General features: G+C 38.9%; 1 protein-coding gene across 5 annotated transcripts in view; it reads left to right on the top strand.

The window, feature by feature from the left end:
• PAPOLA (poly(A) polymerase alpha) overlaps nt 1-25,178 on the top strand; it is a 365,046-nt gene that overhangs the window by 239,012 nt on the left and 100,856 nt on the right. For 4 of the 5 annotated variants that reach the window (XM_033951971.1, XM_033951970.1, XM_033951972.1 and 1 more), the window contains 3 exons: nt 10,938-10,991; nt 11,793-11,912; nt 21,285-21,394. In XM_033951971.1, coding sequence (XP_033807862.1) covers nt 10,938-10,991; nt 11,793-11,912; nt 21,285-21,394 — 284 coding nt within the window. The remainder of the gene's footprint in view (nt 1-10,937; nt 10,992-11,792; nt 11,913-21,284; nt 21,395-25,178) is intronic. The other variant, XM_033951973.1, reaches the window with a different exon arrangement.

Raw genomic sequence — 25,178 nt, 5'->3', positions numbered from 1 at the left:
TTTTCTGCTTATGGATGATCCCACCATTGTTATCCCTTTTATATTAATTCCTTACCTTTACTATATTCGGGCTCAGCTATGAAACCAGCAGTTTTCCATAACTTTCAAAACTTCAAATTCTTCAGCAGTGTGCTTTTTTTTTTTATTTATTTATTTATTTATTTATTTATTTAAATTTTTTCAAAACAACAATTCACAAGCATAATATTGTTCCATGAAATACAGAGAAAGAAAAAGAAAACAGATTCCACCAACTTAATATATCAAATTTGAACAAAACAATTCAAATTGAAAATTAAAGAAATACATTTTTATCCCTTCCTTAGACCACTAAAAAGGGGGGTGTGATAATCATATACAAGTTGGAGACATAAATTTAAGAATTTAATTTAAAGGAAAAGGCTTAATGAGGCACGGCTACCCTTCAATTTATTTTATCCTTTTCTACATCATACCTTGGTGATCCTTTAACTCTTAGTAATCTTTTTAACTTTTAGAAACTCCTTTAAATGTTCTGAAAAGAAGAAAACATATTTGACTCCCAAATACCTTACCAAACATTTACAGGGGTAAGCTAGAAGAAATGTAGCACCTAATTTAAGAGTTTCTTGTCGTAGGGAAAGAAATTCTTTCCTTTGCTCCTGAGTCACTTTAGAGACATCCGGATAAATCCAAATACGTTGTGCCCCAAATAATTTTTGAGAATTTTTAAAGTATAGTCTTAAGATCATATTTAAATCTTGCTCAAAAACAAAAGATATTAGAAGTGTAGATCTTGCAGCAGTGTGCTTTTATTGTCCAGCTTGAATATACCTTTATCAGTTTCTGAATCTTCTATTTTTAGAAGACTTATCCTTCATGTTTTTAATTTCATCCAAATGAAAATATTTTGTGCAGTTTTTGTACTGACTCTGGTTGTAGATCCTTTGTTTCAACTTCCAGTGTGTGAACAAATTATCCTTAAAAGTTTTTGTTTGCACAAGTTTTCTTTTGCTGTAGCCAGCACAATATCTTCTGCTTGCTTTTCCAGGTTTTGTCAGACTGCACCCAAGAGCAGTTAGGCTCATGTTAATATCGCTCTTCAAATTTACTCAGTTTTTTTCATATTCTGATAAAATACCACTGGCAAGTGAAGAATTTGCTGCAGAATCGGATATTAAACACTTGGGACAAAGTTTCTGGCCCTAGGTTTCATTGCTTGTTGACATCTGCTGCTGTAAGGAATTTTCCTAGGAATATCCATGAATACTGCTTTAAGCACCCTTTACTACAGTAGCATAAACTGAAAATGGATCAGCACGTGATTTCTGCCTAAATTGATACTTGTTTGTGTTTAGTGAGGTTTTCAAATTCTCCATATATTCCAGGCAGTGGTATACAGTAGCAGCATGACTTGAAACTTCTTGTGTTAGGCCTTGGAACCCTTCCTCCTTTCAGTTAATGTATAACTTGGCCTTCCTGTGCAGGTAAATGTGAGTCTTGTATAATGGAAGTAATGTTGAGGAGCTTCTTTACTAAAAGCTCACGTTGTCTTAGTGCATATATAGCTACAGGGATTACAAATAAAGCTCTTGGGTGCTTGTGGTCACCATGAGCATAGATTCATTGGTAGTTTCCTCTTGGTTTAGGGGTAGCTGCCATCTAGAAATGTCTTGGACATTTTAGAGGGCTAAGAGCATTTCTGACAAAGTACCTTCCTTTTTCTCAGGCAGGTGTGCCTTCTTGAAGACAGTTAACATCTGAAAACCTGGCTTTTCTCGAAAACCTAACACTCCCTCCTCTTCTGACATCCCAGTTTAGTTAAGATAGAGCATTTGGCAACGTGGGAAGCCTTTTGTTTCTGAATTGTATGATGCTGATCATGGGTACTTCTCTCAACCACAAGGTTGGCCGCAGTAGTAACAACTTTTGGGCACCAAACCTGCAGTTGAATTAGTTTCTTTATCAAAAGGGGATCAGAAGCATCAAAGAAGGCTACCTGTGGGAGCTCCATTTGCAGTTTTTTTTCTCTTTTTTCTTGACATCTTTGTTTTATGAGATATGCCAAAGAGGAATCTAGAGTGCAGAAGCCCTCAGCTTCTCTTCACTCTTCTATAGGGGAATGCCTCTGCACCAACCAGACATAGGGCATACCTGCTGAAGGAGATGCTCCAGGAACTAGCTCTTCGCTGAGCTCAGACATACCCAAACTATCACCAGCCACTCGCTTCTCTGAAGCTGCACAGGTGCACATGGTCCAGGAAAGGTTTGCTGCTGCTCTTGGGGGTGAGCAACCATGAGATACTTTTGAGGGCAAAATTGATAACACTGAATGGTGTAGTTTCCCAAGGAGCTTGTTTGTCTCTGGAATCCCAAGCAATGAAAGTTGAACAGGAAGCTGCTTGTGCAGTGAGCACATGTAATGGCCAGCTGATGTTTCTGCATTTAACTTCCATAATTATTTCATTTGGCTGAATTACTGGATGGGAGTGGATTCAGTCCATAAAGGTGTTCATTGTTTTGTTTTTCATTTTCACTGCAGTTGGAGACAGTCCCCAGGCTGAGGAATTTCTAACCCAAACAGTTGGGGGCGGGGGGGGGGGGGGGAGAGAGAGAGAGAGAGCTTGGAGTCAGGAGCTGAATAATTTGAAAACTGTATAAGCCAAGGGTCTCAAAGTCCCTCCTTGAGGGCCGCAATCCAGTCAGGTTTTTAGGATTTCCCCAATGAATATGCATTGAAAGCAGTGCATGCACATAGATCTCATGCATATTCATTGGGGAAATCCTGAAAACCTGACTGGATTGCGGCCCTCAAGGAGGGACTTTGAGATCCCTGGTATAATCTATGTTAATTCTGTAAAAATGTTTTCCCCAGAAAAACCAATAACATGGAAAATGCTGCAAGGTATTTAAATATCCGTATATTTAATTTTCCTTAAGTATGTTTCCTGAAGGACTGTTCTAACTTAAACAGGGTGAAAGTTTTAATGAAAATACAAGTGACTCCTTGGATATGACCTTGGTTTCTGGGACAACTGATCACTAAAAGATCAACTTTAGTTCTTTTGTGTTTGATGAGAGTTCAGTTGTGATTTTTTTTCACTTTCTAAATATAGAATTTCTTGGATCTGAATAGTTGATTTTTCTTGGTATTTGTAAGAAACCCCAAGAGAAAGGGAGTCAATTTCTTGGTATGAAATAAGTACCGGTAGTTCTCTAGGGACTAAATTTTTTTATCTCTGGTTTTCCATGTAAATGCATGTCGAAGCTTAGGGGAGAGTTTCTGGTGGCCCCTTAAAAAAAAAAAAAATAGCCTTCTCAACAGCATGTTCTTTTTTCAAGTGGTCTGATTTTTTTTTCTTCTTCTTTTCTCTCTCTTCAAGATTGATGTAGTTTTCAATATAGTTAAAAATTTGGAAAATGAAAACATCAGAGGTATGGTACTATTCATTCAGCATTCTAGATCAAAATAGCTGTGACAGATCAACAGAGAGGATAATGGATATTCTAGGCATGTTGGAAGCATTCTCATATATTCCCATCAGAGGTTACACCAAACACTTTCCTAGATTGTTTCCTCTAGAACAGGGGTGTCAAAGTCCCTCCTTGAGGGCCACAATCCAGTCAGGTTTTCAGGATTTTCCCAATGAATATGCATGAGATCTATTAGCATACAATGAAAGCAGTGCATGCAAATAGATCTCATGCAAAATTAATTGGGGAAATCCTGAAAACCCGACTGGATTGCGGCCCCCGAGGAGAGACTTTGACACCCCTGCTCTAGAAGTAATGATTGTAGCAGTAGGTCACCCCATCGCCCTCTTTCTATCAACTGGCTTTGATACAACAAATCAGAACAGGAGAGGAGTTTAACCACATTCAGTCCTGGAACAACTTGAATAATTGACAAATGTCAGGAAGAGCTATTTTTATTCCTCCCCTGTGGAGTAGATTGGAGTTTTTGTCTTCTAAAGCAGGGGTGTCCAACCTTCGGCCCAGTGAAGTATTTTGTGTGGCCGCGGTCGAGGGCGATGCAGTGTTTTCCTCTGCTGCCCCCGGGTGTTTACCATCTTGCCGGGTCCTTCCTCTGTCTTGCTGCAGCGTTTGCGCATTTGTGCGGCCCCAGAAACATTTTTTTCGGCCAGTGCAGCCCAAGGAAGCCAAAAGGTTGGACACCCTGTTCTAAAAATTTTCAAGTTTCTTCATGGTTTATCATGCCTATTGGTTCAGCCGAGGGAGATCTTGCCTAACCAATTTGCTTTACTTTGAAGGCGTGAATAAATATGTGGATAAAGTTCAGTTGTGGATTAGGAATTGGTTATCAGATAGAAAACAGAAGGTAGAGTTAAATAGTCATTTTTCTCAATGGAGAAGAGAAAACATTGGAGTGCCGCAGGAATCTGTACTGGTACCAGTGCTATTTAACTTATTTATAAATGATCTGGAAATTGGAATGACGAGTGAGGTGATTAAGTTTGCAGATGACACTAAACTGTTCAAAGTTGTTAAAACGCATGCAGATTGTGAAAAATTGCAGGCAGACCTTAGGAAATTGGAAGATTGGGTGTCCAAGTGGCAGATGAATCACAGTTACCAGATGCTGGGGTCCACCTTGGGGGTTAGCACCCAAGAAAAGGATCTGGGTGTCATCGTAGACAATATGATGAAACCTTCCACCTAATGTGTGGTGGCAGCCAAGAAAACAAACAGGATTCTAAGAATTATTTAAAAAGGGATGGTTAACAAGACTAAGAAGATTATAATGCCTCTGTATCGCTCTATGGTGCGCCCTCACCTGGAGTACTGCATTCAGTTCTGGTCTCCTTATCTCAAAAAAAATATAGCGGCACTGGAAAGGTTCAAAGAAGAGTGACCAAGATGATAAAGGGGATGCTTTGAAAAGAAATGGCTGAGGGGAGATATGATTGAAGTCTAGAAAATTCTGAGTGGAGTAGAACGGGTACAAGTGGATCGATATATTTTTTTTTTTTTCCTCCCAAAATTACAAAGATGAGGGGATATCGAAGTTACAGGGAATACTTTTAAAACCAATAGGAGGAAATATTTTTTCAATTGGAGAATAGTTAAGCTCTGGAACGCATTGCCAGAGGTTGTGTCATGGAGTGGATAGCGTAACTGGTTTTAAGAATGGTTTGGTCCATAGTCTGTTTATTAAGAAAGACATGAGGCAAGCCACTACTTGCCCTGGATCGGTAGCACAGAATTTTGATACTTTTTGCGTCTGTCCAGGTACTAGTGACCTGGATTGGTCACCGTGAGAATGGGCTACTGAGCTTGATGGACCGTTAGTCTGACCCAGTAAGGCTAGTCTTATGTTCTTAAGCAAGGAAAAGGCTGTGTCTCATTCCTAGTTTTTTAGATCATTTTTCTCATGTCTGTCTTGAATATAGACACTCTTCTTGACTATATGGTTCTAGGGCGAAGCTATTGCATGTTTATCTATGATCAAGATAGTACATTATCTTTCCTATTTTGCACTCCCTTTGGGTGATTTGTTCATGCAGAGTTACAATGCTGCTCCATTTTCTAGGGAGTGCAGAAGCACTCAGGCAAGTGACTTCACAGGTTTCTCCTGGAGTGGGGTGGGGAGAGGAGTAGAAAATTAATTTCTGGTTACTATTGTCCTTAGCTGTAGCCTTTTAAGTTGAGAACTTGCGAGATCTTTTATTTCCTCTTGGTCAGAGCCCTCTTTCTTGGACAATCTCTGTCCTCTTTTATGAATAGGCTGTTGAGACAAACTTCTAGGAAGGCTTTTCAACATTAATGTTTTGTGGTCCATGCAGTTTTTGAAGAAGGCAGAGTTTGATTCTGGCTCCTTAAAAAGGACACAAGTACTCTATCACTAATCTAAGGGGATATTTTTTTCTTGACTGAAAAACATGTAAGACAGCTGTTATGGGTGGTCAACTTTTGGAACCTGAGCTAAGTCTGATAGCCCTAACACCCCTTATTGGATGTCATAGGGCAGGGGTGCTCAATGTTGGTCCTTATGGTCTGCAACCCAGTCAGGTTTTCAGTTTCCCTTGTAAACCTTGAGGACTGTCATTGAGTAGTAGTCCTGGTCTGCTTGAGTATAGATTCATCACTTCCAATTGCAGGAAAGTAGGCATTGTAGCCCACAACATGGACCACCATGTTGAAATCAGCATAGATATTTCATGTTTTCAGGCCCTTTTGAATTCAGACTCATTTGGTTATGGATGTGTACAGTCAAATAGGTGATTGCTTCAACCTATACCAGTAAATGTTTGGAGGGCTAAGAAGAGTGTTAAAGTCCTTTGGGCAGTTAAAGCTATCTTCACATAATAGCAAGACAGAAACCTCATCCTCATTGCAATCCAACTGTAAGCATTTAAGCTTCGGTCCAATAAAATCTTTGCCATGGGCCCAGCAGTCATGAGGATTATGGCTTTTTCCCACCCAATCTAGTTGGAGCTTTGAATATTTTTATATTTGACTCATAATAGCATGAAGAATATGCTAAATGTAAACTCGGCTATTGATTTCATTCCTTTTCCTTTGGGTTCCCCCCCAGTCCTGCCATGGACCAGTCCAGAACCTATTTACACAGGGAAGTTGTGGCAGTCAAAAACAGCAGTTTCATTGTTTCCTTTCCTGACGTTATTTGATCCTTCACTCTCATCTTTGGCTAACTGACAATGATTTTTGTCATTTGTTTTTGAGGGTGTATTTGTAAGTTCAAGCAAAGCAATTTTTTGTTTCAATATCATGGTCTCTTAGTTTTAACATAGGTGTACTGAAGAGTTGAAGGCTGCACCAGCTCCCTATTAGTGGAGTGAAGTTTGCTCTGAGTATTCCTTTTTCCCTCTCACAGAGAGACATAAGCTACTTACCTGTAATGGTTTGCCATGACTAAAGGAATTGAAATTAGCAGGTAAGTTTTAACTTCACCATACATTGTGCTGTTTCTTTCACAAAAAAAAAATGTGCTTATGTTTCTTATAAGCTTTCAAATGCAAGACAGAAATGTTAAAATAACATCTTAGTCACACTCTGATCTAGGCTAACAAAATCAGTGTTGTATGGTCACACCACCTGTTCTTCCTATGCCCACAGTAAAATTTATTCTTTCACATCTTATAGTTCTTTCTGTGATTTGACGTTGTCCTACATGATTGTAGAATCTTAATTGTCCCCAAAGGGAAGTGAAATAAGATGTCTAGGGAGAAGCTTAATCTTTTTCCAATACCTTTTTTAAAAAAAATTCTGTGTTCACTTGAACTACTGCAATGTAAAGTAAATTTATTTTACACAATTAATTTTTTATTGCTTATTGCTTATGCACAGAATATGAATTGTTTACTATGAATATATTCTGCATTACATGAATGGTTCCACCTTTCTATTACTTAGGGCTCCTTTTACTAAGCTGCGCTAGCGGTTTTAGTGCGTGCTGCATTGCCGCACATGCTAGACACTAAAGACAGCATTGAGCTGGTGTTTGTTCTTGGCGTGTAGTGCAGGGTTAGTGCGTGCGGCAATGCAGCACGCGCTAAAAATGCTAGTGCTCCTTAGTAAAAGCAGCCCTTAGTACTGGAAAACTTGAGTGAGGCCCCGGACATAACTGATTATAAATCAAGCGTGGCTTGCCCACATATTTCTAAATATAAGCATAATTTAGTTTTTGAATACGACGCATTTTCTATTGATATATTAAACTACTCAAATTTGTGGTGTTGGAATTAAAGCAGAATAGTTGTGAGTTTGTGCCAATGATTAGCTTAGAAGAGCATGTAATTCTTGGGCCTTTGTTTCTTGAGTGATACGGCCTCTTTTACAAAGCCACGCTAGTGGCTGCCACGTGGCAACAGCCCCGAAGCCCTTTAAATCTCTATGGACTTTGGGGCCATTAGCGCAGCATAGCCGCTAGCTCGGCTTTGTAAAAGAGGCCGTTTGTTTTAAATATTTAGCTTCATTATAGCATCAGCTCTGGCAATCAGTTATTGTTGGAAAACCTCAAGCAAGGCTTATAGGTATGTACAATGATTTATCTAATTCTTTCCAACTTCTCGGTAGCTAGAAGCCTAGTACTCCACTATTCATTTTTCTAAATACTTATTCATTTCTGACTAAACTGCTGATGCATATTTCTTACAGGTTGTCTTCTTTATGCACAATTTTTCTATGGGTGCAAATGATTTCTGTTGAATAACTGTGCACAAAAATTAGATGCTGAGCTCTACTGCCAACCTCTCTCCCCCACTACATACATATACTTGTCTTTGTATGCTGAGTAGAAAAAAAAATTTGATGCTTTTGCATGTTCTTGCTTCATTGCAGCTCATTTATAGATATACATATCGGTAAACGTTCCCAAGGATAATTTCAGTGTTAGCACATCACTACTGGAAATAACTTGTGCTGGTTTAAATGGGAGAAAGAAAAATATATATTGGCAATTTTGATATGTTCTTAAAATAGGATAATGGGATTTTTTAGTATTGTTTTCTGTGAGGAAATATTATAAAAGTACTGTAAAATATTGATCTCAGAGTTAAAAAATAGTGAAGCACATTAGCATTAGTGTAAGCATTGTTAATGGTCATAAAATGCAGACTTAGATGTAAACTAACATGAAATGTTTGCATACACTGGGGAAAAAATAGATTGTGTTAATGCCAAGTGTTTCTGTGGCAAATATAATTTTGTTAATAATGTTAACGTGCTATTAGAAAATGATTACGTTAATAGTATTCAAAACAAGCATTAATATAAAATCTTAAAACTGCATATCACCCACCTGCACATTGTCATACCTTTTAACAGCTGCTACAAAGATGCAAATGAGAATTGTATTATTGTACTTAATGAACATTGAAAGCCAGTGTAGCATATATCAGTGCAACAACTTCTAAGGCTTGTTTTCTAGGCATTTACTTGGCCAAGCTGTACATACTGCTCTCAATTTGGCCTATCTGAATTCTTAGAAGTTCTACATTTCCAAACTGAAATTGAGAATGCACAGGACTGTTAGCCTGTTTGCAGAGAATGTCATCATTCAGGGCATACTTAGCTGATTTGACATTTTACTAATTAAATTCAAGCATCTGGCTTTCCTGATTTTAGGAAATAAGCATACTTAATTTTCAAATTTTGTCAGATTAGAAGCTCAAAAGATAAATTGGAGCAAATACTCTTATGTAGGAAGTAAAAAGATAAAGAATACTGCTTTAATGTATCAAAACACAAAAATGTAGTTAGTTCGCAGAATGTTTTTCCTATAACTGGAGGTTTATAACTGAATTATGAATTTTATTAATGTGAAACATGCCATGTATTTGGCTTTGCATTAGCCATGGCTGGAAATGATTTTGAGGATTTTGTATGCTGTAAAAGTGGCATAAAATAGTTTTTTGGGGTGAAGGAACACTTTGGGGCACTCTGATGATTTGTGAGCTTGGAAAGCTTTTTGTAAGTAAAATATATAAATCCATTTAAAAGTAAAACTGAAATTCATTGTACTAATCATGTATAAAAACCCAATTTCTATATTAGAATGTTTATCTGCCAGTTCAATATGTAGAGATTCTGAGCATTAATTTATACATTTAAGAAATTTTGTACTTTCTCCAGCATACAGATTTGTTTTGCTTGCTATTTTGTGAATCATTTTCCTTTTTTTTTTACCTCATTTTAAGTGATTCTTAATGGTGTAAATTTTACACACATTCAATAAAATACAATGCAGTTGTATATGCACCTTCATGAGCGGTGATGGGTCTTAATTTGCTGCATTCTTTTAAAGTTGAACTTTAAAGCTGCTGAAATTTTAAGCTAAAATTTTGAAATTGTAACGATGTGTAGTGATGCTTTTTACTGCCAGAACATATCTTATTGCACATGTATACTGAAAATATCTAGGTTTCTTGGAACTTACTCGATTATGCTCTCCCAGGTGTAAGATTTGACTTGAATTCCTAAGCTATGTTTCTGCTTATAATTCCCAGGTAGTTAGGTGCTGGAAATGCTGCAAAAGGCAGTTTTCATATCCCCAGGGAGAGTAATTTTCAGCGGCACCTATTAGCCAAACTTTGTCCATGTTAGTTTCTGAAAGGAGCCACAGCTTGTGATTCCTAAATAAGGACTCTAGCTACAACAGCTTGGTTGACTTTTAAGGGAGAGATATCCAATACAGCAAACAAAAACTTTTAAGTACTGTAGTTGCAAATGAAATTTCATGATACCATAGCCCAGCAGAGGTTGGCTTTGATTTGTGCTGGAAACCTAAAGTTAAAAGAAGGAAACTCCTCAACCAAATCCCTACCCCTAAACCCACAAAAGTAGTCTCCCCCCCCCTCCCCATTCAGATATTCAGTTAAATTGAATAATACCAAAAAGCTAAGAGGGACATGTCCTGGTGAGATTGGTATATTGGTGGATACCAGTAAGCATTGGCAGGAACCGTCATTTAAAAAAAAAAAAAAAGTAATGTCTAATAGCAGAAAAATTTTACTCAAGGATAAAACAATCCAGATGTAAGTTGTAAACTATTCTTTTGTAGTAACCTTAATGTTATTGTTAAAGCTTGTCACACAACTTAGTAACAAGTTCAGTTCAGCTGGAAATTGATCACAAATGTCTATAATAAAATTTCATTATAGTAGTAAAGGAATATTAAATACTGGGGGAAAATCCTTCCTCCACATGCCAAAAGCAATTAAATATTGGTTTGTATTTTGAAAGAAGTGTTAGACATTTACTTTGGAAATAAGTGAGATTTTCATTCAGTAAATTAACAGTAGTTGTTAATCTTCTTAGAAGTCATTTTCTTAAGCTTCTTTTTTCCATGAAGGCTGAGCAAATTCTTTGTGTTAGGTAACCAAATATCAGTGGCTGTGGAACAGCGCTGTGTATGTCTTAAATGTCCAGTGTTGTACATGTTAAAAAATAATAGCCTATTGTCTTTATCTTCAAAGGCATTATATAGTACTTCTAGCAAGTGCACCAACAGAAAAACAGCGACTAGAATGGTAAGTATAATGCCATAGAAACCCTTGAAAATAGGCAAGCATTTTGAAGTTTCCAGTTCATACCTACTTTTACACCATTATGACTATGAATTCAACAAGATGTGAAAACAGAGTTCATGTCTTAAATAGTTCAGTTGCAAATTTATCTAATGATAGCAAATGATATTCTATATTTTGGACTGGGAATTCCCATATGTAATTTCTTTAACAATTTACAGTCTATTTGAAGGAAATGTCTATGAAATGTTTGCTAAAATCAAGCCAGCATTCATCTGTGGGGAGATTACTTATGTTAAGAATTAATTGTCCCAGATCTTTTTGTATTGCATGTATTTTAATGTATGGAGATGGTGTTTGCTCCACCTAACTCACCTAGGTGGGTGTCTTTCCTTCAAGGAGTATTTAGATTTGCCAGACAATCTGTTGATGTCTATTCTGTTTCTATTCTGTTTTCCTTTTTCATGCCTTTTAAGTCTATTCTTCCACATGTGGCTGGCTATACTCAAACACCATACTTCTAGGCAGGAACATGATTTGAAACTTCCTCTGCCTGAACTAATTCATTTTATTTTAATCAGTAAACACTTTTCAGCTATATGCTATCTCCTTGGCTCTGTCTACAATGCAAGGGATTAGAAAATGTCTCCCTGGGTTTTAAAGCATAATATTCCAGCCAGACCATCACCTCATGCCCCAGGCTTAGTGGACATTTTTATTCAGGTGAAAATACACAGCAAGAAGTAAAGGTGTTTCAAGCACTGGCCTTAATATTTTTACTAATATAAGGTGGCATTCATGCAGGGTGGGCTTGGTGGAATCAAAAATCCGTATTCTGGTTGGAAGCCTGGAGAAGAATGAATTCATTACATTGGCTCATGTGAATCCTCAGTCATTCCCAGCACCCAAGGAGAATACTGACAAGTAAGATGACACTTGGAGAAAAAAATCTTCATGTGAGAATCATGTTTTATATTGTGAAAGGTACAGTCTTTTAGATAACATAAATTTAAAAGCACTGGTTGTATGTCAAGGTTATGCAACCTTCATGGTTGACACATGAGTCTTGATTGTATTGACTAGTGATTTATATTCTACAAAGCTGTTCTCTCAGAGCCTTTAGTAGATTTGATTGTTATATCTATTTTAGCTTTATTAGGTTGTTAGCTTTGTGAAAAATAAAAATGAATACTTGTATGAATGTTTTTTAGAAAGCATTATTAAATGCATATTTCAAAACAGTTGTGGCAGATGGTATGGACAGTCACTATGAAATGTACTTGGGAAGAACCACTGATATGTTTATAGAGTGAAAAATAAAATTTCAGAGCTGATTTATTTTTTTCATTTGAAATAGCTACTAACTACCTAGCATCAGTCTAATTTAATTTTAAAATAAAGTGGGTTATTTCTTGCATCTCTCAATTAATTTATATATATTGAGTTTCTAATGTATGCAAATTGATCTCATGCATCTTTGTTGTGGATGTCCTGGAAACCTGACTGGCTGCAAGATCACCTGGACAGATTTAGAAAGCCCTACAATAGTTTAGAAGCAGAGCTTAATACTAAGTCAAAAAAGCAGATTAAAAAGCTCTCATGTGTTTGCTGTAGTTAGACTGATAGGCTTGCTACCATGCACTTTCTTTAGGTGCACTTTCCCTGGAGAGTCAAACTGGTATTTTTACCATTCCCTTGAATGCTACTATAATTTTATATCTCGAATTCTCTGGCATTGTCAAGCATGTGTATATCAAAAACAGCTGACTTGTCTTTGAACACTATTGGTCCACTACTTTGAAGAGCCCCTAATACAAATATTTAAACAAAATTTCAATTGGTTTTTCTTAGTAGTAAAATATTCATTTTGTTTGCTGTGCTGCCACAAAATCTCCGAGACAACTTGGTGGTAAAAAAGGTACATTTTTTTTACTAATATGAATATGACTCATGGTATGATTTCCTTCTTGGTGACCTCAAAATACATTAGCTTGTTTTTTGAAGTCCTTTACCAAAAGGTGTAGCATTGGTAAGGTGATAAAAACTTTTTATATCTTTCAAAAGCTTTTAATTTGCAATTTCATTTTAGTTGGAATCTGTGGCATTTACAGTATTGTTAATACACCAGTTTGCAAATAGCCATGCTACTTCTAATTTATTTAAAAAGTATTTCTAGTGCAATAAGGATGGTATGCTGAACCATAGGGTTATCCATCTGTTCTTGCTAGCATACCACAGACGTCAATCACAGCTTTTCAACTCCTTCTCCACGGTCTCTTCTGCCCTCGTCAATTCTTTCTTCTGAAAGTGAACATGAGTGTGTCTTTCTGATCTGCTCTGTTTATTTCTTTGTTTTGTGGTGGGGTTTTTTTTGGCTTGTTCATGGAATTTTTTCTGCGGTGTCAAGAGATCCCAGTTCAAAGGGACTGCTCTTCCCGGTCAGAGATGAGCAAACATTTGTCTGCTGCTGGCAGATGTATCCTCGGGGGACAGCCAGCTTGCTGAAGATATGTGGAGCCCAGGGTTCCAGGCCCTCAGCACTTGCTCACTCCCTTGACTTGATCAAGAGCTTGAGCGCAGACTGTTAGGCATTAGTAGTGATCCTTCGGGGCACTCAGGGTACTGGCTGCAACTTTGCCTACCCCCCTTTCCATGTCGTGCATCACAGACCTGGGGGTTAGAAGATCAGTTCAATTAAGATCCGACTTGCAACTTAAAGATCTCGGCATGGGAGCTGAACTGTTGGCTTGAGATAGAGAGACTCTCTTGATCCAGCTACATTTTCAGGGAGCTGAAGCAGGCTATAGCACTATTTATCCAGCACATGGTCTGCGAGTACAAGCTGTGACGGCCTATGGGGAAAATCATGGGGAGGGGGGTTTGAAAAGTATTTCTTGACTGTTTCTGCCATTAGGTCTGTGGCCTCCTTCTAAAATCCTATACCAGCCCTGAAGTGTTTTGGCGCCAAAACACTGCTGCAGTGGCCATCTTAAAATTCCGGATTTTTTTTTTTTTCTAAGTTCTTCAACTTCTCCAAAACCACTAGTTTTTATTTATTTATTTCATTTTCTATTTTGTTCTCCCCAATGAGCTCAGAACGGGTCACAGTTTAACATACATAACATACTGTTAAATGGTTACAATTTGCCATAGCTACAGTACAAGTTTTTTCAATACAAGTTTTTATCCTAAAAACTGTTAGACATGGAGTCCTCAGACCCTAATACCCCTATTTCTTGCTCATTTGTGCCAGATGGGTGACTGAAGAGTGCCCTTGTGCCACATGCAATGCTATATGATAGAGAGGAGTGGGAGCTTCGGGCTTAGCCACTCCACAGTCTTCTAGAGCTGGAGAAAGGCAGATAATCCCATCGGGAGGAAAGAAATACTTTCTGGAGACCCAGGACAGCAACCCTATGCACCATAAGGGCACAGATGATTTGCAGCCCAAGAAAAGGCATTTACATCACCCTAAGGGGGAGAAGGAGAGTTGCCCACTCAGGCCTTTACCTCAAAGTTCATTATTATCCCAGGACAAGCAGGCATCCACGGAGGCCCGGTAAGGACACTTTAAAAGTGCATCACCACTTTAACAAATTTAGAAAGCTCACAATAGCCCACCCCGTGCATAAACGAGTGCCTTCCCGCCCGATGAAGGTGTGCGGCTCCTCGGCTCCTCAGTTCTATTTTTTCCACGAAGCATTGAAGTCGTGTTTTTCAACAGTCTTCATTTTTGCTATGCTTGCCTTCCTGCTCTCCCGTTTTTTGTCTTTTTCTTCTTTTATTTGTTTCTTTCTCGTTAAAAAAATTCTTCCTGGTGGGGCCTTTGGACATCTCAGCCATCGAATCCTGGTTAAAGTGGAGTCCATCCTTTCAGAACAAGCTCCCCCTTTCCCAGAGGTTGCCCAGTTCCTAGAACACAAAATTCCTGAGATTCCATGTGTTGGAAAATCAATGCCATTCTCAGCCCTTCCCTCCCTTTCCCCTGATCTTTCACCAAAATTATGGTAGCAGTAGCTGCTCATCTCTGCAGAGCGCGTTGGCAAATGCATCTCTGCAGAGTGAGTTGGCTCACCAGAGCATCGTCCCGAACAGGAGAAAAAGCAGTAATGGCAGTTGTGAAGACGTTGCAGAGTCTGTGCTGGTTTGTGAACTTTCGAAAGGGCTACTTAGTTCTGGCACAGTCCCTGGAATATCTTCAGGTCTTATTCAATGTGGCAGAAAGCTGAGTTTTTCTTCCAGAAGCATGCAAACAGAAGCTGCATGGTGAAATTATGGACCTGTTGTCCAAGTCAGCTCCTACTACGTGGCATTATCTCCAGGTCTTTGAGTCGATGGTAGCCACAATAGAGGTTGTGCCCTGGGCGAAGGCGCATATGTGTCCTCTCCAAGACACTTTGTTGTCCTACTGGTTGCCTCAGAGAGACTCCCTGCAAGTTCAACTCCCTAGGACAGCAGCAGCCTGAAGTAGCATGAGTTGGTGGCATCGCCCACAGTCTCTAGCTAAGAGAATTCCACTCCAGATCAATTCTTGGGTCACCTAACGGATGCCAGCTTTGTCTGGGGGGACTCATTGCAGTGGTCACCCAGTTCAAGGACAATGGACTCTCTCAACAGAAATGGTCTATCAACAGGATGGAACTGAGCGTCATTCGTCTGGTGCTACAATGTCTGCAGTCTATAACCTTCAGTCCCACTGCTCACCACCCTTGCTAGCAGATTAACCATCCCCTCTAACTGTATCCCCCACCCTGGCATCCTGCTTGTTTGTCTTGTTTGATTAGATTGTAAGCTCTTTTCATGACTCTGTACGGAATTTTATACATCTGGTAGCATTCTAGAAATTAATAGTAGTTGTCTCTGCTCTGGCAGGAGGTTAAAGCATTGTTCTGTCAGGCAGAAACTCACCTGAAGGTGATCTCTGCAGCACATGTGGCCAGGTGGACAATGTTCAAACGGATTATCTCAGATGACAGACATTAGACCTGGAAGAGAGGTGGTTGTCCCTGAAAGTGTTCCAGGCCATTGTGAGATGATGGGGATCATCTGACGTTCAACCTCATGATGACTGCAAAGAGCAAAAAAGCGACTCTGTTCTTCAGCTGAAGATGCAAACCCAGAAGTGCAGTACTGGATGCCCTGATTCAACCGTAGCCAGGGACCGGCCTACTGTAAGTGTTCCCACCCTGGCCCATGATAGGCCGGGTGATCCATCGACTAGCAAATCACCTAGGAATGGTAGTTCTAATTCTACCACATTGGTCCAGACACCCTTGGTACGCTGATCTTGTATGCCTGCAGAAGGGGCTGATCTCGGATGCCTGCAGAAGGGGCAAAGTCTAAGGCTCCAGATGCACCCAGATTTGCTCTTGCACAGTCTATTTATCCTAGAAGATCCGGGATACTTTGGTCTTTTAACATGTCTCTTGAGCTGCAGCGCTAGTCCAAAAAGGATTGTCAGAAATAGTAATTGCTACTCTCCTTAGAGCCAAAAAGCCAATGACTGTTTCAGCATATGTTAAAGCTTGGGAAACATTTCAGCGCTGGTGCAACAGAAAAGTTGGAGCTGGGCAAAGCCCCAATCTCATTGGTATTAGTGGTCTCCAAGAGGGCCTTGACAAAGGATTGGCAGTGATGTCCCTTAAAGTTCAAGTAGCAGGGATTTCCTGTTTCCAGGGCCGAGAAAAGAAACTTCATTAGCTGCCCATCTGGACATAGGTTCTTGAAAGGTGTCCTCAGACTAAGGCTACCATTGTTTCATGTGAGCCCTTACATGAAGCCTGCCTCATGGATCTGTTGATTAAAGCAGTCATCTTGGTTAAAATTACATCTGCCAGAAAAGTCTCAGTATTTTAGGCACTGTCTTGCAGAGAGCCATTCCTTAGGATCATGGAAGTAGGAGTGACTACATACATTTCCCTCCTTCTTACAGAAAGTCATCTTGGTGTTTTGTGTCACCCAAGAGGGTAGACTACCAGCATTTCATCCAAAAGATCCAAGAAGAAAGACAAGGCCTTAAAGGTTTTGGATTCTTGGAGAGTTCTCTTTCATTACCTGGAGGTGATGAGTGAGTTAATCTCTTGGATCATCTTTTTGTGTTAACCGATAAGGCTAGATGAGGCAGACCGCTTCAAAGGCCACCATCTCTAGTTGGATTTGTAAAGTAATATCTTCTGCATACATCAGCTGTGTAAAACAACTGACTATTTTGTGAAGGTACATTTGAGAAGAGGAGTAGCCTCTTGGGTGGAAGCTTGGGCAATTTCACCTAAGGAGATTTATAAATCAGCAATCTGGTCTTCCCTTTATACCTTCACCAAATTCTACAGCATAGCTATAGCTGCACAGGATGCCACTTTTAGGTCCTCAGTACGTCGAGCAGACTCTTCTATCCAATCCTCAAGTTTGGGGAACTACTTGGGTACATCCCTATGGTTCAACATACCATCTCTAGTGCACTAGAAAAAGAGTTTAGTTTCTTACATTGATAATATCTTTTCCAGCAATTTAACAGGTTCGCTTGCTCTCTGACTCGAGCTTCATGGTTGGCTCCATAGCCAAGATCTCACTGACAGTCATGCTTTTGGATTGTGAAGAGAATGTATATAGCATTACAAGGGAGGAATGATTGATCTCCATAAATGTTCAGGCTGTTTGTTTCTTGGATTCATTGTTCCTCTGAGGCTTGTTAATGTTTTAATTATATTACTGTTTTCATTGATTAACTTCATATGAGCAGTTCAGACACCTGGTTTCCGGGAACTTCCAGAATCCTCCTTCTGTCTTCTGTAGGGTTGTCACTAGCCTTGATATGAACTAAAGCAGTGTTTCTCAACCTGCAGTACGCATACCCTAGGAGGTATGCGGACTGCCTGTTGGGGGTACCCGGGCTGACTGCCCATTCCTCCCTGCTGCCTGCTTGCCGCCCGCCTATTCCATTTAATTATCCACCGCTCCTACCGCAACTCTGGGAAGGGCCAGCCACGTGCAGTGATTCCACACCGCTGGCCCACAAGCCTTCTCCTGACATCAATTCTGATGTCTTAAGAGAAGGTCCGGGCCAGCCAATCACTGCTTCACTTGCCCGGGCCTTCTCTCAGATGTCAGAATTGACATCGGGAAAGGCATGTGGGCCGGCGGCATGCAATCACTGCATGTGCCTGGCCCTGCACTGTGTTGCGGTGGCGGACCAGAGAGGAGGAGAAATTGGCGGTGGGTCAGCTTGGGAGGCAGGCAGGCAGGCTTCGGCGTGGGTCGGCTTTGGGGGAAGGAGGAGAAAGGGGATGGGACAAAGGCAGGAAGGTTTCTCAGCACCTTTATGTCCCATCCTTAAAAATCGTCAGTACACGCAGGGCAACTTCATTCGCCACAATAGCCCCTACAATATGGAATTTGTTACCAATACATTTAAGGTCAGAAAAATCTTGATAGATTTAAGGGCGGTCTTAAAAGCTTTTTATTAAAAGATGGGCTATGATTGCTAAATGATTTCAGGGTCCTACCATGCCAAATTCTGCTTTTTATATTTAACACTGATACGATCCCTCACTTTCCCTCTTGTTTTCAATCGTAATTGTTCTCTTTTCTTTTAAAATTGTATTTCTACCTACTATCCTATTATTTCCATGTAAGTACTGTCGTGTCACTAATAAGTTTTAATTGTCCCCCTTTTTAATTAATTTTTTAAACTGTTAAATGCTTAGAATGTATGATTAGCATTTTATCAATTTTTAATAAAACTTGAAGGGGAGGGGGCACAAACTCGGGACATAGGAAGGGAGGAAGGGGCACTAACTTGGGATATAGGGAGGGAGAAAGGAAGGGGGCACTAACTTGGGACATAGGAAGGAGGGAGGGAAGGAATAGAAAGGGACAATTGTTGAGCCCGAGTGTGTGAGTGAGAGGAAAAGAGATGGTGCACATGGGGAAAAGAAGAGGAAAATTGGGCATAGAGAGGAGTGAGGTAGAGATGCATGGGGAATAGAAGAATGCGAGGGAGAAATGTTGGATATGGTGGTGGAGAGGGAACAGAGGGATAGATTAAAGGGGATGTAAAGGGGAGGAATGTTGGGTATAGTGATGGAGGGAGAGATGTGGCATGGTGTTGGAGAGGTGATAGGAGGAGTGGTGAAAACTGATCTGGGGGATGAGAGAGGAAGAAAAGTTGGATTCATGGAGGGACAGAGAGAGTTGTTGGTTGGGGAATGGAATAAGGTCTGGAGGAGAGGAAGCATGCAGGAGGCAGAAAGAATGAAAAGAAAGACATATTGGATGCACAATCAGAAGGAAGTGCAACCAGAGACTCATGAAATCACCAGACAACAAAGGTAGGAAAAATGATTTTATTTTCAATTTAGTGATCGAAATGTGTCGGTTTTGAGAATTTGTCTGCTGTATTACACTATATTTGTCTATTTTTCTATAGTTGTTACTGAGGTGACATTGCATATTTTAAAGTCATCTGCCTTGGCATCTTTGAAAACCCCCCGAATATAAATGATTAACATTTTCTCTGTGTACAGTGTGCTTTGTGTTTTTTTTAATTTTGTGGTTACCATTATGTATTAAGATAATATTGTGTGTATATGAAAAATGGATGGAAGAAATTGCATTACAATTAGTAGTAGTATTATGGGGGTGGAGTCAGGGACGGAGTTTGGGTAGAGGTATTCGGTTGGTATTTGTTAGACTTAGGGGGTACTTGGCTTGAAAAGGTTGAGAAATACTGAACTAAAGGGCTGCAGTGACCGAGGAGGAGGAGTTGAAAAGCTGTGATTGGCATCTTTCGCAGTATGCTCACGAGCACAGATAACCATCCCTATCCACTGGAAAATATATTATCAAGGTAAGAACCTAATTTTTATAGTCTCCTAATCTACATATTCACAGTGAGTGATTAGAGTTTGGGTGGCTATTTGTGAAATGTGTTGAATGATAGACACTTCTTTTTTTTAAACATTTGTTTTCCTTAGTGTGATTATACACAATATTACAAAAAAGACAGTTATAATTAAAATGACTTTGAAAAAACAAAATGAGTGTATAGAGTTGCTGCCAATATTGTTTCATAAACTTGATGGTTAAGTTTTCTATTTACTTTTTTGTTTTGAGTTTTTTGGGGCTAAGATCATCATTTGTAGCAGTGAAAAGTTATGAAAAGCTACTTATTGATGTTAGATTTTTACCCAAACAAAGTAATAATTTAGAATGTGGAGTTTTTAAGACCGAGGATGTTCTGCATCTTTAAATTTTTTATTTGAAGTTGCTCTGTCCAGAGGATTTGTTTTTCGATCCAACGTGACACAGGTCTTTTCTCCACCTGTCAATAAATAACTGTTGCTGCTGCTTCTCATTGGTGTGTTCCTGAATGCATTTTTGTTTAGAGATTGAGATAAATAGAACCATTAAATCTTTTTTTTTGTAAGGAAGTTGAGCCAGCAGACTGTACACCGGACTCAACAATGTTTTTGGGGCTGTGATTCCTGGGCTGTGACTCCAGTGACATCTTGTGTAGTACTCGCCCTAGTCCTGACCCCAAATGCTGGTTTTGCAACTCCATTCAGGGTCATGACCCATAGTTTGAGTAGCTCTGCTGTACACAATAAGGAACATCTCTGTCATTTTGCTATGTGAAAAAAGTAAGATTTTTAAATCTGTTCAGATCATGGTTTGTGTAACCTGATCTTCAAAGGAAACAATCTGAGCCACTTTAATTCTGTGCAGGGACACATTATACAGTAGTATATGTTCTAGAAGCTATTACATGGGGCAAGAAACCATATTGGCCTTATGGGTGTTAATGTTTTGTAAACCGCATAGAACTTAATGGTATTGCGGTATAGAAATAAATTTTTGTTATGCAATGTTAAAAAATTTCCCATCTTATACTATTTTGGCAATAGCACTAAGCTTTTTGGTAGATTAATAAGGATTAGACAGAAGTATTGGAACTGGTTGCATGAGAACACTATATTTGTCATGTTCTATCACAGGATAGGAAAAACAGAGTAGTACTGAAAGTCAATTTTGATCTTTGCCTCAAAATAGAGAACAAGTCTAATTGTTAATACCATGGCTTATGTAATAAGGAAGCTACGTTTGTGCTGCAACCCAGGGTTTCTAGAGCCTTTCAGTGTTTAGTTGCATGCTATTAATAGACCAGCTAAACTGATAGCAATCTGCTTCACTCTGGTATATTTCTTTAGGCTTGCCTTTCCAGTTAGGCTATGTTTTGGTTGAAGAAATGATTTACCAAGTTAACCCAACTCAATTAATGTAGTTTTTGTAACTTTGCAGGGAAGAATTCCGTACAATGTGGGTGATTGGGTTAGTGTTTAAGAAAATGGAAAATTCTGAAAATCTGAGTGTTGATCTTACGTATGACATTCAGTCTTTTACTGACACAGGTAAAACTTGATTTCTTCTGATACTTGGAAGAATTTCAGAACTTTTTTTAAGTTTTCAAAATTTTATTTTTTTGAGAATTGTTATTTCATGACTTTGAAATTAGCGAGAAGGTTGTGCAGATTGTGTCATAGTTTCCCACTTGTAAAAGCAGATGAATCAATGGTTAACATCTGTAATTAAGTGGTTTGTTTGATTAAAAATTGCTAGAACACAATATATATTAATGCACTTTGTAAACAATCATTATCCTAATTCAGATTGGCTGATTTCTTAGCCCAGCTTAAATCAGCCCCAATTAACTTGCCGATTGTGCTTGTGAAGAAAAATTAGTAATCTTTAAAATTTCACCCTAGCATGTCTTTCATTGAAATGTTACATGTTTCCTTCGAGTATTAAGAAACTTCAGTTCTCTTACATTTGAGGTTTTGTCACTAGGCATAAACTGACAATTTGAGAGACTTTAATGTTTCTGCAATTGTCTCCTAGATAGTTTCACACTAATATCTCAAGTATGGGGCATATAAGCTAGCTACTCAAATGATTTTATAAATTGCATAAACATCTTTTTAAAGCATAAAAACTACACCCAGAAATGAGAAATATAGAAAATGACAGTAGATAAAGACCATATGGCCTATTCAGCCTGCCCATCCATACCCAACTATCCCTTTTCTCTCTTTTGGGGATCCTACTGTCTCTCTATCACCTTCACCTTGAGGCTTAGATCACCACCATTTCCATAAAGTATGTTCTTAAATTATTCCTGAATCTACCCCCTTTCACTTTGATGCTATGATACCCCCCTATTCCAAAGTTTCCTTTCAGTTGAAAGAAACTTATTTTCTTTGAATGTCAGTTATTTAAATGTTTGTATCTTATCCCCTCAGATGGACCTTGAAGTTTTTAAAAAGAGGTCTTACTGTAGATATTTGGAGTTCATTCCAAAGCTTGAACCCTACAAAGAAGGCCATGTTCCTAGTGGATTACAAATTAGCAAAATGCGAGCTATTGCAGCACGAATCAGTGAGTCCAGAGTGTGCAAGGGAGGACAAACAGTGGCTGACCAGACTGACAAGCATTGTGTGTAAAACAATTTTTTAAAATTCTTTATTTATACATTTTCAGTCATTTGACAATAAAACAGTCAAAAAGCAAATAATACAAAGGTAACAGAAAAAATCTATTTAGTAGGGATTAATTATCCTTACTTCTCATTATTAATAGGAAAATAAAGTCCAATCCTAAGTATATATTTAGTCCTCAATAAGTGGAGATGGAGCTGATAAATTAGGCTGAAATCATCGATTCACAATAAGAAAAGGGGAAAATAAAGACGTAGCTTGACAGCCCCAAAGCAGACTTCTCAAAATGATTTTACTTGATCGCACTTCTCATACAAGAAGAGCTCTAAAGTTTAGTAGTTATAAATTTAGAAAGCTGCTGCAGCTTGTAGAAAACATATCTATTATCCTTATATACCATAACACATTTACAAGGGTAACGCTGGACAAAAGTCACCCCCAACTGCAATGCCTATGGTCTTAACAAAAGAAACTGTTTTCTCCTCTTCTGAGTAGATAGGGATACATCAGAGTACATTCTTGCTTTAAATGACATAAAGGGTATGTCTCTATTTTTAAAGAACAATTTTAACATCCAATCCCTATCGGAATCTATAGCAAACTGTACAAGTAATGTTGCAGCAACTTCAGCCTCAGTAACCGATCTTTCTAGGAATTTAGTTAAGTCCAAATTATCAGCAGATAAATTCTGCTGGTTAGGATTTTGAGATTTTATCCTCCTGAGCAGGTAATAGATCTTTGAGAGAGGCGGATATAAAGCTACTGGTACCTTCAAAATCTCATTTAGTTATTTTTTGAACATGTCTAAGGCTGTTATTGAAAACCTTCTGGGAAGTTTATCACCCTAAGGTTACACTTCCTAATTGACTTTTCCAGCATTTCATATTTAAAATGAAGATTTCCACTATCTCTAGTCCAAGTTAGTTTTTAATCTGGTTTCACAGCCAACTTTTTTTCCAAAGTAGAAATCTAAATTTTCTGAGAGCACTGTTGTGCAACGAGTAGAAAGTTGTTGAATTTGATTACCCAAAGTTAGTTGCATATTAGATATAGCTTCCCAGATGGATTCCATATTAAAGACCTTAGGTCTCTGCAAAGGGGCAATTTTTATCCTGATATCCCCTGTAATTACAGTACCTGAGACCGTTGCTGGGGAAATACGTAAAAAGTCCTCTCCATGGATGTTACTTCAAGTCCTCCACCCGACTCAATGTTAGAACCTCCTGACCACGCTCAGAAATGACTCTCCTGTTCTGCTGGTGCAGGAAGGAAGTGACCTGGGCCTGCTCAGCCTCCAATGCAGACTCCGTAGCGTCAGGTGTCGCTAGTGGACTCTGTTCTTCTGAAAACAAGGTGGTGCCCTCGAGGGAGTTCCTCCTGACAAGGATCCCTCTGGTTATTGTGTACTGGGGCAACATTCGACAAAGGCATCCATCGGTCCAGCCACCAAACCTGGTATCTCTGGGAACACCTGGAGCTTAAATTTTCTCTTCACCATAAGTATGGCTAGAGAAATTTTTACAGGAAAATTCTGATGCCATCTCCAACTGAACTTCAAGCCGTCACCTCAAATCCATGTGTGTAAAACAAATTTAATGTAAATTGTATAGAAGGAGACTGGGAGCCAATGAAGTTGGAAGAACAAAAGAGTGACATGATTAGATTTTTTGGCATGAAAGAGTAGTCCTGTTGAAGTTGCGCTAAGTTTTCAAATGCTTGGGCTGGTGACCCAGTAATCCTGCATAGACAGATTATTATAATCTCAAGTAATCAATATGTGTGACCAATGGATTAAGGATATGAAATGTTGAGAAGTCAAAAAAATGTGTATAGAGCAAAGCTTATGCAACATTATAAAACTATCAGTTCAACCCCAGAGATTTGGGGGTTGAACTGATAGCTGAGAATCAATTATAACTCCTAGATAGCAGAAGGAAAACAGATGTGATGGGAAGACCAAACACTATATGTAAAGAATTAAGTTGCAGTAAACATGCAGTAGTCTTGGGATTTAAAACTAGCTTATGTTGAGTCAACCAGGTAGCAAGAGCATAAAGACAATTCTATAAAGGGTGTAAATCTATAAAAAGTGGTGGTCAGAAAAATCAGAATATCTGCATAGAAATAAGAGTTAATACTGAAAGATTGTATTAGTGTAGCCAATGGACTCATCATTTTAGATCTTTGTTCACATACACTTTCTGACAAAGACCACGGACCATTTTAGTAGCTGCCCTGTGGACCTACTTTATCCTTTTTATTTTTTATTTTTTATTTTTTTTTTAAATTGCCAAAGCGATGGGTGCAGATGGGATAAGTCCAAGGGTGCTGAAGGAATTTAAGAATTGAATACAGTACTCTAAAGGGGGCCTTACCATAAATTCAAACAGAGGCACTATTGCCTCCTTTTTCCTTTTTTTGTAATTTCTCTCCCTTTCCAGCCAAGCATCCTTCTAGCTTTTACTATTGGCTTTTTTCTTCCTGTTTGGCCACCCGAAGAGTATCACATTCCCAAGTCCTATTTTTTTGTGCAGAAAAGTATTTCACCCACATACTGTACTGCTTCCCTGGGTTTTCGTAGCCCAAATGCATGACACTGCATTTATTTAGCATTAAATCTTAGCTGCCAAATTTTACATGAGCTTGTCATTCCACTGAGGCTTGCGCGCATCTGAGAAGCTGAAAGCTATGCTGTTGGTAG

Source organism: Geotrypetes seraphini, chromosome 7 (assembly GCF_902459505.1).
Source record: "Geotrypetes seraphini chromosome 7, aGeoSer1.1, whole genome shotgun sequence".
Classification (NCBI taxonomy): domain Eukaryota; kingdom Metazoa; phylum Chordata; class Amphibia; order Gymnophiona; family Dermophiidae; genus Geotrypetes; species Geotrypetes seraphini.
The sequence above is the reverse complement of the archived record's forward strand: the minus strand, read 5'-3'. Positions and strand labels throughout refer to the sequence as shown.